This window comes from Eleutherodactylus coqui, chromosome 6, assembly GCF_035609145.1.
Source record: "Eleutherodactylus coqui strain aEleCoq1 chromosome 6, aEleCoq1.hap1, whole genome shotgun sequence".
Classification (NCBI taxonomy): Eukaryota; Metazoa; Chordata; class Amphibia; order Anura; family Eleutherodactylidae; genus Eleutherodactylus; species Eleutherodactylus coqui.
In genome coordinates this window covers 218,145,378-218,163,248 of record NC_089842.1, presented here as the reverse complement: position 1 = coordinate 218,163,248, position 17,871 = coordinate 218,145,378, and the positions used below count along the sequence as shown (strand labels likewise).

The 17,871-nt window shown below is 48.1% G+C and overlaps 1 protein-coding gene across 1 annotated transcript in view; it reads right to left on the bottom strand.

The window, feature by feature from the left end:
- Positions 1 to 17,871, bottom strand: part of LOC136633216 (NACHT, LRR and PYD domains-containing protein 12-like) — a 120,958-nt gene that overhangs the window by 75,974 nt on the left and 27,113 nt on the right. Inside the window, exon 4 of the mRNA XM_066608763.1 lies at positions 3,885 to 3,950. Coding sequence (XP_066464860.1) covers positions 3,885 to 3,950 — 66 coding nt within the window. The remainder of the gene's footprint in view (positions 1 to 3,884; positions 3,951 to 17,871) is intronic.

Below are 17,871 nucleotides of genomic sequence, written 5' to 3'. Positions count from 1 at the left end.
CTTTTCCCGATGTGCTGTCCCAGCCCTGCACGACCACGTCTCCCGCAACATTGTACGCGCCCTCACCAACGTGGTTACTGCCAAGGTCCACTTAACAACGGACACGTGGACAAACACAGGCGGGCAGGGCCACTATATCTCCCTGATGGCACATTGGGAGAATTTAGTGGAGACTGGGACCGAGTCAGAGCCTGGGACCGCTCACGTCCTACCCACCCCCAGAATTGCGGGCCCCAGCTCGGTGCTGGTATCTGCGGCGGTGTATGCTTCCTCCACTAAACCACCCTCCTCCTCCTCCTACGCAACCTCTGTCTCGCAATCAAGATGTGTCAGCAGCAGCACGTTGCCAGCAGTCGGTGTCGCGCGGCGTGGCAGCAAAGCGGTGGCCAAGCGTCAGCAGGCCGTGCTGAAACTACTCAGCTTAGGAGAGAAGAGGCACACGGCCCACGAACTGCTGCAGGGTTTGACAGAGCAGACCGACCGCTGGCTTCCGCCACTGAGCCTCCAACCGGGCATGGTCGTGTGTGACAACGGGCGTAACCTGGTGGCGGCTCTGCAGCTCGGCAGCCTCACGCACGTGCCATGCCTGGCCCACGTCTTTAATTTGGTGGTTCAGCGCTTTCTGAAAAGCTACCCACGCTTGTCAGACCTGCTCGGAAAGGTGCGCCGGCTCAGCGCACATTTCCGCAAGTCCAAGACTGACGCTGCCACCCTGCGGACCCTGCAACATCGGTTTAATCTGCCAGTGCACCGACTGCTGTGCGACATGCCCACACGGTGGAACTCTATGCTCCACATGTTGGCCAGGCTCTATGAGCAGCGTAGAGCTATAGTGGAATACCAACTCCAACATGGGCGGCGTAGTGGGAGTCAGCCTCCTCAATTCTTTACAGAAGAGTGGGCCTGGTTGGCAGACATCTGCCAGGTCCTTGGAAACTTTGAGGAGTCTACCCAGATGGTGAGCGGGGATGCTGCAATCATTAGCATCACCATTCCTCTGCTATGCCTCTTGAGAAGCTCCCTGCAAAGTATAAAGGCAGACGCTTTGCGCTCGGAAACGAAGGCGGGGGAAGACAGTATGTCGCTGGATAGTCAGAGCACCCTCATGTCTATATCTCAGCGCGTTGAGGAGGAGGAGGAGGAGGGGGAGGAGCATGAGGAGGAGGGGGAAGAGACAGCTTGGCCCACTGCTGAGGGTACCCATGCTGCTTGCCTGTCATCCTTTCAGCGTGTATGGCCTGAGGAGGAGGAGGAGGATCCTGAAAGTGATCTTCCTAGTGAGGACAGCCATGTGTTGCGTACAGGTACCCTGGCACACATGGCTGACTTCATGTTAGGATGCTTTTCTCGTGACCCTCGCGTTACACGCATTCTGGCCACTACGGATTACTGGGTGTACACACTGCTCGACCCATGGTATAAGGAGAACCTTTCCACTCTCATACCCGAAGAGGAAAGGGGTTCGAGAGTGATGCTATAGCACAGGACCCTGGCGGACAAACGGATGGTAAAATTCCCATCCGACAGCGCTAGTGGCAGAAGGCGCAGTTCCGAGGGCCAGGTAGCAGGGGAGGTGCGGAGATCAGGCAGCATGTACAGCACAGGCAGGGGAACACTCTCCAAGGCCTTTGCCAGCTTTATGGCTCCCCAGCAAGACTGTGTCACCACTCCCCAGTCAAGGCTGAGTTGGCGGGAGCACTGTAAAAGGATGGTGAGGGAGTACGTAGCCGATCGCACGACCGTCCTCCGTGACGCCTCTGCCCCCTACAACTACTGGGTGTCGAAGCTGGACACATGGCCTGAACTCGCGCTGTATGCCCTGGAGGTGCTTGCTTGTCCTGCGGCTAGCGTCTTGTCAGAGAGGGTGTTTAGTGCGGCTGGGGGAATCATCACGGATAAGCGAACCCGCCTGTCAACCGACAGTGCCGACAGGCTTACACTCATAAAGATGAACAAAGCCTGGATTTCCCCAGACTTCTCTTCTCCACCAGCGGACAGCAGCAGTACCTAAACAATACGTAGGCTGCACCCGCGGATGGAAGCTACGTTCTCTATCACCATCAAAAACAGGGACCTTTTAGCTTCATCAATCTGTGTATTATATTCATCCTCCTCCTCCTGCTCCTCCTCCTGAAACCTCACGTAATCACGCCGAACGGGCAGTTTTTCTTAGGCCCACAAGGCTCAGTCATATTACTTTAGTAAACAATGTTTATACGTTTCAATTCTCATTAAAGCGTTGAAACTTGCACCTGAACCAATTTTTATTTTAACTGGGCTGCCTACAGGCCTAGTTAAAAATTAAGCCACATTAAGCAAAGTGATTAATGGGTTTCACCTGCTCTCTTGGTTGGGCATGGGCAATTTTTCTGAGGTACATTAGTACTGTTGGTACACCAATTTTTTTGGGCCCTCGCCTACAGTGTAATCCTACTAATTTTTATGGGCTTCGCCTGTACTCATGGTACAGCAAGGTGTGTGGGGTTGGCATACACTTTTGCTACATAAATGTAACTGGGGCCTTGTCTATACTGCAACTACTGAAATGTGAAAGAGACTGTTATCTCCCTAAACTGCTGCAACGGGAATGTTACTGTGGCCTGTCCTGACTGCTACTACTACTGAAATGGAACTAATACTGTGCTCCCCCTATACTGCTGCTTCGGAATTGTTACTGGGGCCTGTCTGGACTGCTACTACTACTGAAATGGAACTAATACTGTGCTCCCCCTATACTGCTGCTAGTGATATGTTACTGGGGCCTGTCTAGACTGCTAGTACTACTGAAATGGAACTAATACTGTGCTCCCCCTATACTGCTGCTAGTGATATGTTACTGGGGCCTGTCCACACTGCTACTACTACTGAAATGGAACTAATACTGTGCTCCCCCTATACTGCTGCTAGTGATATGTTGCTGGGGCCTGTCTAGACTGCAACTACTACTGAAATGGAACTAATACTGTGCTCCCCCTATACTGCTGCTAGTGATATTTTACTGGGGCCTGTCTAGACTGCTATTACTACTGAAATGAAACTAATACTGTGCTCCCCCTATACTGCTGCTAGTGACATGTTACTGGGGCCTGTCCAGACTGCTACTACTGAAATGGAACTAATACTGTGCTCCCCCTATACTGCTGCTAGTGATATGTTACTGGGGCCTGTCCAGACTGCTACTACTACTGAAATGGAACTAATACTGTGCTCCCCCTATACTGCTGCTAGTGATATGTTACTGGGGCCTGTCTAGACTGCAACTACTACTGAAATGGAACTAATACTGTGCTCCCCCTATACTGCTGCTTTGGAATTGTTACTGGGGCCTGTCTTGACTGCTACTATTACTGAAATGGGCGGTTGGGCAGTATGAGGAGAAGTGGCAGCGGAGTGTCATGCAGGTAGTGATTGTGCTTTGTCGGAGGTAGTGTGGTGCTTAGCTAAGGTATGCCTTGCTAATGAGGGTTTTTCAGAAGTAAAAACTCTTGCCGCTATTGTGGCTTAATAGTGGGACCTGGGAACTTGAGATGCAGCCGAACATGTAGCCCCTCGCCTGCCCTATCCGTTGCTGTGTCGTTCCCATCACTTTCTTGAATTTCCCAGATTTTCACAAATGAAAACCTTAGCGAGCATCGGCGATATACAAAAATGCTCGGGTCGCCCATTGACTTCAATGGGGTTCATTACTCGAAACGAACCCTCGAGCATTGCGGGAAGTTCGACTCGAGTAACGAGCACCCGAGCATTTTGGTGCTCGCTCATCTCTACTTATGCTACATCTTCCAACAAGTGAAGTATCAAGGCAGTTGGAAATAAACCAACCCCGTAGTTAGGCCCTGTCATGTGTGATGAGCCCCAGAATATGTGACATAATGTACACTTACCTTTCAGTTCTGGGGTAAGTTGGTGCCCGTACTTATCTAGTACAATATCCTCCATCAGAGTGTTACCTATAAGAAATGACAGATATGAAGGGCTCTCTAGTGAACAGACTGGATGCATAGTTATAAATATTACTTTCATGCGCAGTTGATTCCCGGTTGCTGTACATACGATAACGGGTTTAAGTACATTACTTATATAACACCACAGGAACGATAAACAGCTACTAAACAACTAGCAGACTTATACCGAGGGAGAGGACCTTGCCCACAAGAGCTTACATTCTACATGGGAAGAGGAAAGAGACAATAGATAAGATTAGAAGGGGCTTATGTTTTGGTGGCAGCGGTGATACTGCAGATTGTAGGTTTTTCTGAAGAGGAAGGTTCTCAAGTTGCTTTTAAAACTGAAGTAGTGAGTTCCAGAGTGAAGCTGAAGTATGGGAGAAATCTTGTGGACGATTGTGTGATTAGCAAACTAAGGGTTCATGTCCACGGGCGTTTTGGATTTTGCACACGGGAATCTGCAGCAAAACCAGAGCCTGGCCACAGCTGAGGACCCTGCGTACCAGTCTGCCTCTTCTGTGTACATGTCCGGTTCTTCTTTTTTTGCACTGTGGATGTGTTTGTTTTGTTTTTTTTCTGGTTTCCCGCAGCATCCGCAGCCTGTCAACAGTATCAGCTGCGGATAGGCCACAGATAGGACAGCTGCCATTAACTTCAAGGTAGAGCAGTCCGTGTGGGAAGCGCACAGAGATGGAGCATGCTGCAATTTTTTTCCGAACCAAAACGTCCGAAAAAGGCATCTGCATGCTTTAATTCTAGTCCGGACGCACGTTTCGCCATGGGTGGCTTAAATGGCAGATATTCTGCACAGGTGCCCCGCAAATCAAATCTGCCTGTGGACATTGGGTCTTAAAGCGAAAAAGGGATGAACTCAGGTGAGGATTCGAGATTACATGTGGGGGTATCAGGATATTAGGTCAGAGATGTATGCGTGGACAGGTTGTATACAGAGTACATGTAGGAGTATCAGAATATTATGAAGTTGACATGTTGTATATAGATTACAAGTGGAGAGGTAGTAACATATTAGGTCAAAGATATATAGAGCTGACATGTTGTATATAGATAACGTGGGATGGTATCAGTATATTAAGTCAGAGAAGTATAGAGGGGAAAGTTTGTATATAGAGTACATTTGGGGGTATCAGAACATTAGGACAGGAATGTTTGGAGGAGACAGGTTGTATATAGATTACATGTGGGGGGTATCAGGATATTAGGTCAGAGATGTATGGGTGGACAGGTTGCATACAGAGTAGATGTAGGGGTATCAGAATATTAGGTTAGAGATGTATAGAGGGGACAGGTGGTATACAGATTACATTTGAGGGTATCCGAATACTAGGTCAGAGATGTATGGAGGAGACCGGTTGTATATGGATTACATATAGGAGGAATTGGGATATTAGGTCAGCGATATATGGAGGGGACAGGTTGTATGTGGAACACATATGGATAGGTATCAGTATATGGAGTCAAAGATGTATAAGTGGGACAGGTTGTATATAGATTACATATGAGTAGAGATGAGCAAGCACCAAAATGCTCGGGTGCTCGTTGCTTGAGTCGAACTTTTCGTAATGCTCGAGAGCTCGTTTCGAGTAACGAACCCCATTGAAGTCAATGGGCGACTCGAGCATTTTTGTATAGGACCGATGCTCCGCATAGCTGATGACTTGTCAAACACCAGAAAACATCAGAAAGTCATGGAAACACCACAGAAATGGATAGGGAAGGGCAGGGGCAGCATGCATGGCTGCATCTGAGGCTCCCAGGTCCCACTATTATGCCAAAATAGGGGCAAGAGTCTGGCGTCACCCCCCTAACAATTTACTTGGGACAAACCCTCATTAGCAAGGCACACGCGCTGGCACATCTTAGCTAAGCACCACACTACTGCAACCAAGGACAATCACTGCCTGCGGGTGACATTGCTGCCTCTTCTCCTGGGTTACATGCTGGCATTGCTGTCCAACCCCCCCACACGATCCTGCATCCACAGCGCACACAAAAGTTTCCCTGCGCAGTATTCAGCTGCCCTCATGCCACACGCTCGCTTCATAGCCACCACACCCTCATGTCTATTTATAAGTGCGTACTGGATGAGAAGGAACCGGAAGCACACACTGAAAAGGGTTGGCAGGGCCAGACAGCGACCCTCTTTGAAAGCGTGAGCGATAGCTCACAATGCTGTTGAGAATTAATGATAAATTGACGTACGATCATCATTCCAATCCAGTACCACCTCCATCACAAAATTGTCAGGAGCCGTAAACGTGGGCATAAAGGGGACTCAGGTGCCAGCACTTCTACACATCTCCACAATGCAGCAATACTCTGTGTGGGGAGCACGTAGGCGGGCCCAGGGTCAGGCTTGGTCCCAGCCTCCAACTTGTGTGACCCAAGGTGCCGCGAGTTACATAGCAATGGGAAATCCATGTGTCCCCACACACTTCTTTCTGTGTAGGTGTCAGATGGCTAAACACCGCAATGGGAAGTCTTTGAGTTCCGTGGCCCCGTCTATGCTGTCAGTGCACAAAGATGGTATTACACATAAAGAAATCAGAGCGCCCAAACATGGCAGAGTTTCACCCTCCCAAGGGCCTTGGCCTCGGCCCACATTTCTGCCCTACTTAGTCAGTGTATTTGTGCCAGACAGGTGAAACACCGCAATGGGAGGTCTTTGTGCACCCACAGCATAGGCAAGCCCCTGGAACCCAAGGAAAGTATTACACATAGGAAATCAGAGAGCCCAAACATGGCAGTTTCACCCTGTCAAGGACCTCGGCCATGGCTCACACCCTCATTAATCGTGGGCACAAAGTGGACTCGGATGCTAGTGCAGCTGTGAACATCTCATTAATGCAGTAACGCTCCTTTTGTTTGGCCCAAACCACTGTCTAAAAATAACTGTGGTAACACGAGAAAAAATATATGTTGCCCAGTGCTGATCCTCAGACCCCAAGCAAAAGGAGGAGGTGGCATAATAAGGCGAAGAAACCATGACCGAGGTAGGACCCACAATACTCTGTGTGGGAAGTACGTGAGCGTGCCCTGGGTCAGGCTCGGTCCGAGCCTCCACCTTGTGTGACCCAAGGTGCCGTGAGTTAAATAGCTATGGGAAATCCATGTGTCAACACACACTTCATTCTGTGTAGGTGTCAGATAGTTCCATACCCCAATAGGAAGTCTTTGAGTTCCTTGGGCTCGCCTATGCTGTGGGTGCACAAAGATGGTATTATACAGGAAGAAATCAGAGTGCCCTAAAATGGCAGAGTTTCACCCCGCCAAGAACTTCGGCCTTTGCCCACATTTCTGCCCAAGTCAGTCAGTGTATTTGTGACAGATAGGTAAAACACCGCAATGGGAAGTCTTTATGCACGCACAGCATAGGCAGACCCCAGTAGCATTTCTATAGCAAGAGTATAGGCGGACCCCAGTGACATTTCTGTAGCCAAAGTATAGGGAGACCCCTGTAACATTTCTGTAGCAAAAGTATAGGTGGACCCCAGTAACATTTCTGTAGCAAAAGTATAGGCAGACCCCTGTAACATTTCTGTAGCAAGAGTATAGGCGGACCCCAGTAACATTTCTGTAGCAAGAGTATAGGCATACCCCAGTAACGAGAGATGAGCGAGCACCAAAATGCTCGGGTGCTCGTTACTCGAGTCGAACTCCCCGCGAAGCTCGAGGGTTTGTTTCGAGTAACGAACCCCATTGAAAATCTGGGAAATTCAAGAAAGTGATGGGAACGACACAGAAACGGATAGGGCAGGCGAGGGGCTACATGTTGGGCTGCATCTCAAGTTCCCAGGTCCCACTATTAAGCCACAATAGCGGCAAGAGTGCCCCCCCTCCCAACAATTTTTACTTCTGAAAAACCCTCATTAGCAAGGCAAACCTTAGCTAAGCACCACACTACCTCCAACAAAACACAATCACTGCCTGCATGACACTCCGCTGCCACTTCTCCTGGGTTACATGCTGCCCAACCCCCCCGCAGGACCCAGTGTCCACAGCGCACACCAAAGTGTCCCTGCGCAGCCTTCAGCTGCCCTCATACCACACCCCCCTCATGTCTATTTATAAGTGTGTCTGCCATGAGGAGGAACCGGAGGCACACACTGCAGAGGGTTGGCAGGGCCAGGCAGCGACCCTCTTTAAAAGGGGAGGGGCGATAGCCCACAATGCTGTACAGAAGCAATGAGAACTCCAATCCTGTGCCACCTTGGTCAGGAGCTGCAAATGTGGGCATAGCAATGTGGAATCCATGTGCCACACAGTATTCATTCTGTCAAGGTGTCGCATAGCTCAATCCACACTGCAAGGGGAAAGGCGTCAGCGCTCTGCCCCCTACCCAAGTCAGTCAGTGCCTTTGTGCCAGACAGGTCAAACACCGCAATGGGAACTAAGTTTGCACCAACAGCATAGATGGGTCCTAGGAAACCCAAGACATGAACAAAAAATTGATATGAGCAGCCAAACATGGCAGACTTGCACCGCACCCACGGCATAGGCCTCGGCCCACAGATTCAGCAATCCTAGGCTGGAAGCGGACTTTCACTGCACCCAGGACATAGGCCTCTGCACAAACCCTCAGCAATGGCGTGCCTACAGTGGACTCCAATGCTAGCGTAGCTGTGCACGTCTCATTAGCGCTGTATTGCTCCTGTAGTTTGTCCCAATGCGGTTCCCCCGGATAGTAGAGCTAACGTCAGATTTAATACAGCTGGGCTTCGTCCCACACTGCATGCCCCAGTCAGACTGGGTTCTTTATAAGTAGACACAGGCAGGTACAACTCTGTGTGGACCGACAGCATGGGTGGGTCCCAGGAAGCCACCGGCGTTACATAAATAAATCCCATTGCATTGCCCAGCACAGCTGAGGTAACGTCAGATTAAATGCAGGTGGGCTTCGGCCCACACTGCATGCCCCAGTCTGACCGGGGTTTTTAATACATAGACACAGGCCAGTACAAATCCCTAATGGGAAGTCCGTGTGGACCCAAAGCATGGGTAGCTCCCTGGAACCCACCGGCGGTGCATAATCAAATCCCATTGCAGTGCCCTGGACAGCAGAGCTAACGTCAGATTAAATACAGGTGGGCTTCAGCCCACACTGCATGCCCCAGTCAGACTGGGGTTCTTTTTAAGTAGACACAGGCAGGTACAACTCCGTGTGGACCGACAGCATGGGTGGGTCCCAGGAAGCCACCGGCATTACATAAATAAATTCCATTGCATTGCCCAGCACAGCTGAGGTAACGTCAGATTAAATGTAGGTGGGCTTCGGCCCACACTGCATGCCCCAGTCTGACTGGGGTTTTTAATACATAGACACAGGCAGGTACAAATCCCTAATGTGAAGTCCGTGTGGACCCAAAGCATGGGTGGCTCCCTGGAACCCATCGGCGGTACATAAATGTATCCCATTGCAGTGCCCTGCTCAGCAGGGCTAACGTCAGATACAATACAGGTGGGCTTCGGCCCACAGTGCATGCCCCAGTCAGACTGGTAATATGTACCTTAACAGTAACCGCGTTGGTGGGAATGTGGTCGCGACTGCGGACCTAGTAGCGCGGTTTTATTTAGTTGGTTTTCGGAATGTGGCCAGGATTAAGTGGGCCGTGGCGGGGGGATGGTGGGGGGGCTCTCTTGTTGTGTCGTTAAAGGTGAAATTCTTGGACTGCCACCAGACGGACCAATGCAAAGGTATTTGCCAAGAATGTTTTCATTGTTGGAGGAGGAGGGGATGTTTTTGAGGCACTACGTGTCCTCTCCACGTGTCCGTGGTTATATGCACCTTAACAGTAACCGCGTTGGTGGGAAATGGCCTCGCCGCCATCATGTCTTTGGGAAGCCTCCGTTTCCACACCCCAGTGACATAGCATTAGCAGCAGTATAGGCAGAGCCCAGAATTAGTAACATTTCAGCAGTAGCATTAGGGACAGGCCCCAGTAACATATCACTAGCAGCAGTATAGGGGGAGCACAGTATTAGTTCCATTTCAGTAGTAGTAGCAGTCTGGACAGGCCCCAGTAACATATCACTAGCAGCAGTATAGGGGGAGCACAGCATTAGTTCCATTTCAGTAGCAGTAGCAGTCAAGACAGGCCACAGTAACAATTCCGAAGCAGTAGTATAGGGGGAGCACAGTATTAGTTCCATTTCAGTAGTAGTAGCAGTCAAGACAGGCCCCAGTAACATATCACTAGCAGCAGTATAGGGGGAGCACAGTATTAGTTCCATTTCAGTAGTAGTAACAGTCAAGTCAGGCCCCAGTAACAATTCCGAAGCAGCAGTATAGGGGGAGCACACTATTAGTTCCATTTCAGTAGTAGTAGCAGTCTAGACAGGCCCCAGTAACAATTCCGAAGCAGCAGTATAGGGGAAGCACAGTAGTAGTTCCATTTCAATAGTAGTAGCAGTCAAGACAGGCCCCAGTAACAATTCCGAAGCAGCAGTATAGGGGGAGCACAGTATTAGTTCCATTTCAGTAGTAGTAGCAGTCAAGACAGGCCACAGTAACATTCCCGTTGCAGCAGTTTAGGGAGATAACAGTCTCTTTCACATTTCACTAGTTGCAGTATAGACAAGGCCCCAGTTATATTTATGTAGCAAAAGTGTAGGCCAACCCCACACACCTTGCTGTGCCATGAGTGCAGGCGAAGCCCATAAAAATTACTAGGATTACACTGTAGGCGGGGGCCCAAAAAAATTGGTGTACCAATAGTACTGATGTACCTCAGAAAAATTGCCCATGCCCAACCAAGAGGGCAGGTGAAACCCATTAATCACTTTGGTTACTGTGGCTTAATTTGTAACTAGGCCTGGAGGCAGCCCAGTTAAAATAAAAATTGGTTCAGGTGCAAGTTTCAACGCTTTAATGAGAATTGAAACGTATAAACATTGTTTACTAAAGTAATATGACTGAGCCTTGTGGGCCTAAGAAAAATTGCCCGTTCGGCGTGATTACGTGAGGTTTCAGGAGGAGGAGGATGAATATAATACACAGATTGATGAAGCTAAAAGGTCCCCGTTTTTTATGGTGATAGAGAAGGATGCTTCCATCCGCGGGTGCAGCCTACGTATTGTTTAGGTACTGCTGCTGTCCGCTGGTGGAGAAGAGAAGTCTGGGGAAATCCAGGCTTTGTTCATCTTTATGAGTGTAAGCCTGTCGGCACTGTCGGTTGACAGGCGGGTACGCTTATCCATGATGGTTCCCCCAGCCGCACTAAACACCCTCTCTGACAAGACGCTAGCCGCAGGGCAAGCAAGCACCTCCAGGGCATACAGCGCAAGTTCAGGCCACGTGTTCAGCTTCGATACCCAGTAGTTGTACAAAGCAGAGGCGTCACGGAGGACGGTCGTGCGATCGGCTACGTACTCCCTCACCATCCTTTTACAGTGCTCCCGCAGACTCAGCCTTGACTGGACAGTGGTGACACAGTCTTGCTGGGGAGCCATAAAGCTGGCAAAGGCCTTGGAGAGTGTTCCCCTGCCTGTGCTATACATGCTGCCTGATCTTCGTGCCTCCCCTGCTACCTGGCCCTCGGAACTGCGCCTTCTGCCACTAGCACTGTTGGATGTGAATTTTAACATCAGTTTGTCCGCCAGGGTCCTGTGGTATAGCATCACTCTCGAACCCCTTTCCTCTTTGGGTATGAGAGTGGAAAGGTTCTCCTTATACCGTGGGTCGAGCAGTGTGTACACCCAGTAATCCGTAGTGGCCAGAATGCGTGTAACGCGAGGGTCACGAGAAAGGCATCCTAACATGAAGTCAGCCATGCGTGCCAGGGTACCTGTACGCAACACATGACTGTCCTCACTAGGAAGATCACTTTCAGGATCCTCCTCCTCCTCCTCCTCCTCAGGCCATACACGCTGAAAGGATGACAGGCAAGCAGCATGGGTACCCTCAGCAGTGGGCCAAGCTGTCTCTTCCCCCTCCTCCTCATGCTCCTCCCCCTCCTCCTCCTCCTCCAAAACGCGCTGAGATATAGACATGAGGGGGCTCTGACTATCCAGCGACATACTGTCTTCCCTCGCCTCCGTTTCCGAGTGCAAAGCGTCTGCCTTTATGCTTTGCAGGGAACTTCTCAAGAGGCATAGCAGAGGAATGGTGATGCTAATGATTGCAGCATCGCCGCTCACCATCTGGGTAGACTCCTCAAAGTTTCCAAGGACCTGGCAGATGTCTGCCAACTAGGCCCACTCTTCTGTAAAGAATTGAGGAGGCTGACTCCCACTACGCCGCCCATGTTGGAGTTGGTATTCCACTATAGCTCTACGCTGCTCATAGAGCCTGGCCAACATGTGGAGCGTAGAGTTCCACCATGTGGGCACATCGCACAGCAGTCGGTGCACTGGCAGATTAAACCGATGTTGCAGGGTCCGCAGGGTGGCAGCGTCCGTGTTGGACTTGCGGAAATGTGCGCTGACCTGGCGCACCTTTCCGAGCGAGTCTGACAAGCATGGGTAGCTTTTCAGAAAGCGCTGAACCACCAAATTAAAGACGTGGGCCAGGCATGGCACGTGCGTGAGGCTGCCGAGCTGCCGAGCCGCCACCAGGTTACGGCCGTTGTCACACACGACCATGCCGGTTGGAGTCAGGAAACAATTATGCGCAAGCCTGTAGTGAGACCTAGGTGCGTATGACTGAGCTACTGGAATTCACAGCGCAGAACCAGTCAAGTGGCCAAAGGCCAGTGGTAGGCCTTAAGTATTTAGCTTCAATTTTTTAAAATGGTGAGGTGAAAAACCAGACAGACACCGTATGCAGCGTATATATTGTATACTCTTTCCCTCTGGCGGGATGACGGCGATCATGTAATGGACACAGCAGAGCCAGGAAACAATTATGCGCAAGCCTGTAGTGAGACCTAGGTGCGTATGACTGAGCTACTGGAATTCACAGCGCAGAACCAGTCAAGTGGCCAAAGGCCAGTGGTAGGCCTTAAAGGGGTTGTCCCGAGGCAGCAAGTGGGTCTATACACTTCTGTATGGCCATAATAATGCACTTTGTAATATACATTGTGCATTAATTATGAGCCATACAGAAGTTATAAAAAGTTTTTTACTTACCTGCTCCGTTGTTAGCGTCCTCGTCTCCATGGTGCTGACTAATTTTTGGCCTCCGATGGCCAAATTAGCCGCGCTTGCGCAGTCCGGGTCTTCTTGCTGTCTTCTATGGAGCCGCTCGTGCCAGAGAGCGGCTCCGTGTAGCTCCGCCCCGTCACGTGCCGATTCCAGCCAATCAGGAGGCTGGAATCGGCAGTGGACCGCACAGAAGAGCTGCGGTCCACGGAGCAAGAGGTTCCCGGCGGCCATCTTCACAGGTAAGTATAGAAGTCACCGGAGCGCGGGGATCAAGGTAAGCGCTCCGGTAAGCTGTCTGTACGTCCCTGCATCGGGGTTGTCTCGCGCCGAACGGGGGGGGGGTTGAAAAAAAAAAAAACCCGTTTCGGCGTGGGACAACCCCTTTAAGTATTTAGCTTCAATTTTTTAAAATGGTGAGGTGAAAAACCAGACAGACACCGTATGCAGCGTATATATTGTATATTCTTTCCCTCTGGCGGGATGACGGCGATCATGTAACGGACACAGCAGAGCCAGGAAACAATTATGCGCAAGCCTGCTGTAACGCTTAGCTGGGTTTTAATGAGCGACTACTACCCCCAGCAGACACGCAGTAAACTGAAGACGGTAGCCCAAATATAGTATTTTTCCCCAATTTTGGGGAAAAAGCCCACTGCCTATATAGCCTGTATATGGATTTCCCTGCTCACTCCTTCAAAACGCATTGAACCACCAAATAAAGCTAATTAAAGAACAAAATTATCTCACCCGCTCCTTCCCCCCTGCAATAAAGATCGCTAGGCCGGGAAAGTGGCCCACCACGCAAAGCATCCGCTAAGCAACTCTCCACTAATGTGAACAAAAAATAAATCCTCCTCCCAACGTAGTGACATTAGGAAACAGATACAATGAGAAAGAACATCAAGAGCGCCAATTCGTAAACAAACAAAAGTTCTAAAACACCTAACAAATCACTTGAAAATGAAAAAAATAATCAAAAGACTTACACCCGATTGTATAAAACCTACAAGAACCAAAACCACCTTAGAAGAAGACAAAAATACACCTATGTCGGCCTTACCCTCAGATCTAGACAGCGACTCGGAGGAGGAGGTGCGCACACAAGATGAGTCAAATTTGAGAAACTATATTAAAGCACTACCCACCAAAGAGTGTATGAGAGACCTCTTCAGGGAATTCACCCAGACAATAAAAGAAGAAATTTCAGAACTAAGAAAAGACGTCAAACAATTTACTCAAGAGTGCAAACCCTGGAGGATAACTACACACAAATGACGCACCACTCCGTGAGGGTGACGGAAATTCTTGTGGACAAACAAAAAGAAGCTTACTTTCAAAAACTGCCAATCAACGACCTTGAAAATCGCAAACAACATACGAGTCAGGGGAATCCCAGAGTCGATCTCAGATAAAGAAATACCAACAGTGCTATCTGATATTTGGACAGGACTGTTGAACAAAACTGAAGGTCTCAACTTGGGCATTGAGAGAGCACATCGTGTCTTCAGACCGAGATCAATTAATGCAGATAAACCAAGGGACATACTCTGTTGCTTGCAAAGCTTCAAAATTAAAGAAGAAATCCTATAAAAAGCTAGACTAGCGAAAAGGATAGAATATGATAACAAGGAGCTCATGATATTTCAAGACCTATCCACTCTTGATCTCAGAAGACAACTCCAGCCTTTAACCAAAGCCCTAAGAGACAAAGCTATAATCTACAAATGGTTGTTTCCTTTCGGCCTGGCCATATCCAGCAACAATAAGACATGGACCATCAGAACCCCCGAGGACCTTCCACACGTCCTGTCCAAGTTAGACCTCAACCATATTCAAATAACAGACTCGACGACGGCTGAGAATCTTCTGAACCTTCCCGCTCATCCAACCTGTGAGAATTGGTCATCAGCAACACCGCGTAAAGCCAAAAAATCCCGCACGCAGGACACAAGCCCAAACAAACCCCCCAGAAGAGGTCTGCCTAACGACGACACTTGAACACCCAACTTCACAGAAGACGCTTCGTGTCGTTGCCTCTTCCCTTTGATGTCACTGTTTGACTCATAGCTGTTTTGTGTCTATAAACCTCTGTTTCCCTTTAACTTTTTATATCCACAGAATTTACAGACTACATTGGGAGTCGTGGTTCGTTCCTCTACGCTACTCCACGTCCCTGCAAATTCGTTAATTTCTGCTCGTTAATCTGGTTCCAGTAAGGACTATGTCCCCAAACCTGGTCCAGCAGCAAAAGGTTATAATAATTTCATTTGTTACTGGTCCACCAAAGACCAGCTGTTATTGTTACGTGTTCCTTTTTTTGTGTTCGAAAGTTTCATGACAGTTCTGCTGACACTATTTGCTTAAAACTATTCCCTACAAAACCCACCAATGGCTGTTTTACACTTAGCCTTGTGTAATGTAAAAGGTATTAATATCCCACAAAAAAGGTCTCAAATACTACATTACCTAAAGAAACACAACATAGATATCATCTTCTTTCAAGAAACTCACTTCAAAAAACACTACACCCCTTTCACTAAAAACAAAACTTACACCAAATGGTTCAACGCTACTACCCCAATGAAAAGGCATAGAGGCATAGCCATTATTCTACACAAAAGAGTCCCCCTCCAAACACTAAATGTCCTAGCCAATCCAGAGGGTAGATTTATGTTCGTCAAGGGCTCAATAGGTAATCCGTATAGATGTAGCCAGGCCAGCACTCAGGAGTTGTAAGTCATCTTTATTCCTCAATACAATGAAAGCGACGTTTCGATCCTCAGATCTTTGTCAAGCATGCTTGACAAAGATCTGAAGATCGAAATGTCGCTTTCATTGTATTGAGGAATAAAGATGACTTTTACTTAAAAGAAAAAACTCCTGAGTGCTGGCCTGGCTACATCTATACAGATTACTGCTTTTCTGATCCTAGGGTCTGGATCACCAACTGGGATCGTGCACCATTGGCTATTATATGCCTGGACTTAAATCAACTGGTAGTGCTGCTTCTCCTACCTAATTCTTTCAAGGGCTCAATAGGTGACAGAGTACTTACTCTAGCAAACATATATGCCCCTAACTCTAACCAAGACGCCTTTTTCGCGACAGTCACCAAGAGCTTACAAGAATTCTCTGAGGGGATATTATCATAGGTGGGAATTTCAACGTACCACTCAGCCCCACCTTGGACATGTCTAATGGCTCCTCAGCGGTCCCCCTTTCCAAAATTAGAAAAATCAAAAAGCTGTTGGCCGACCTCCACTTGGTAGACCCTTGGAGAGTTGTCAATCCTGATTCAAGGGACTACTTCTTCTATTCCACGGTCCACAAAAAATACTCAAGAATAGATCTCTTTTATGTTAAACATTCTCTCTTAGATGCTATCACAAAAACTTACTGCGACCCAATTTTATACTCTGATCACGCTCCAATTTTTATGAAGATAACTATTTCCCCCAAAAAGAGATCAGTGTCTAATTGGCTATTAAATGACAGCCTGCTAAAACGTAAAGAGGACATTGAATACATACAAAGAGGTTTACAACATTACTTTGAAGAAAACACAATAGAATCATGCAATCCCGCGACCCTCTGGGAAGCACACAAGGCGGTAATAAGAGGTCTCTTCATTGAACTGGATGCAAGGAAAAAGAGAGGGAGATTACCCTTCTCACTGAACAGATCAAACTCATAGAAACCTGTAATAGGAAAAATGTTTCACTTCAATACGAAAAGCAATTATTTAACTTGCGTACCAAGTTAAAAGAGATCCTGAATCAAAAATCCGAAAAATACCTCTTCTTCGCAAGATACAAACACTATGCCTTCTCAAATAACTGCGGGAAAAAATTGGCAACCCTAATTAAAACACAAAATGCGAAAGCCTTTTATCTCTAAAATAAAAGATAAAAATGACGCAATTCATCACAAAACATCGGAGATCTCAAACATTTTTCATGCGTTTTACTCTGACCTATATAATATTCAAAACCCCAGAGAGTCCCAATCAACCAAACAACAAAAAATACAAGATTTCCTAGATTCGGTCAAACTTCCCAGCGTTCCCATAATCCATTGACAATCGCTCCTCAAGCCGATTAGCCCCTAAGAGGTGGAGGAATGTATCCAAACAGCCCCAAACGGGAAAAGTCCTGGGCCAGATGGTTTTGGATTCCTATACTTCAAAACCTTTAAGGAAATTCTCACTCCACATCTGGCTCATTACTTCAACTCCATCTCCGTAGGAAGTCCTTTCAAAAAGAGGCTCTAACGGCACACATTACATTAATCCCCAAAGATGGAAAAGACCCCTCCCTATGCAGTAGTTATAGGCCCATATCCTTAATCAATAAAGACATCAAAATTTACGCTAAAATCCTAGCTAACAGGATCAAGGTGTTTCTACCTAAGCTGATTAACCCTGAACAAGTGGGTTTTGTACCAAACAGAGAAGCAACGGATAACACCCTAAAACTACTTAATATAATGCATACAGCACATCATAACAATTCTCCACTTGCCCTTCTCACCACAGACGCCGAGAAGGCTTTTCGATAGAGTTGACTGGTTATTCCTTCGAATGTCCTTTTCAAAATTCGGTTTCCCGGAAGTATATATTGATAAGATCATGGCCTTGTACTCCTTCCCCTCGGCCAAAATCAAAATCAACCTTGAGTTTTCCCCTGCAGTCCAAATTAATAATGGAACTAGGCAGGGCTGCCCTCTTTCCCCTCTATTATTCATCCTTACCATGGAAACTTTTCTGGAAAAAATCAGACAAAACAATAAAATTACAGGTATGAAATGCGGCTCTAGGGAACATAAA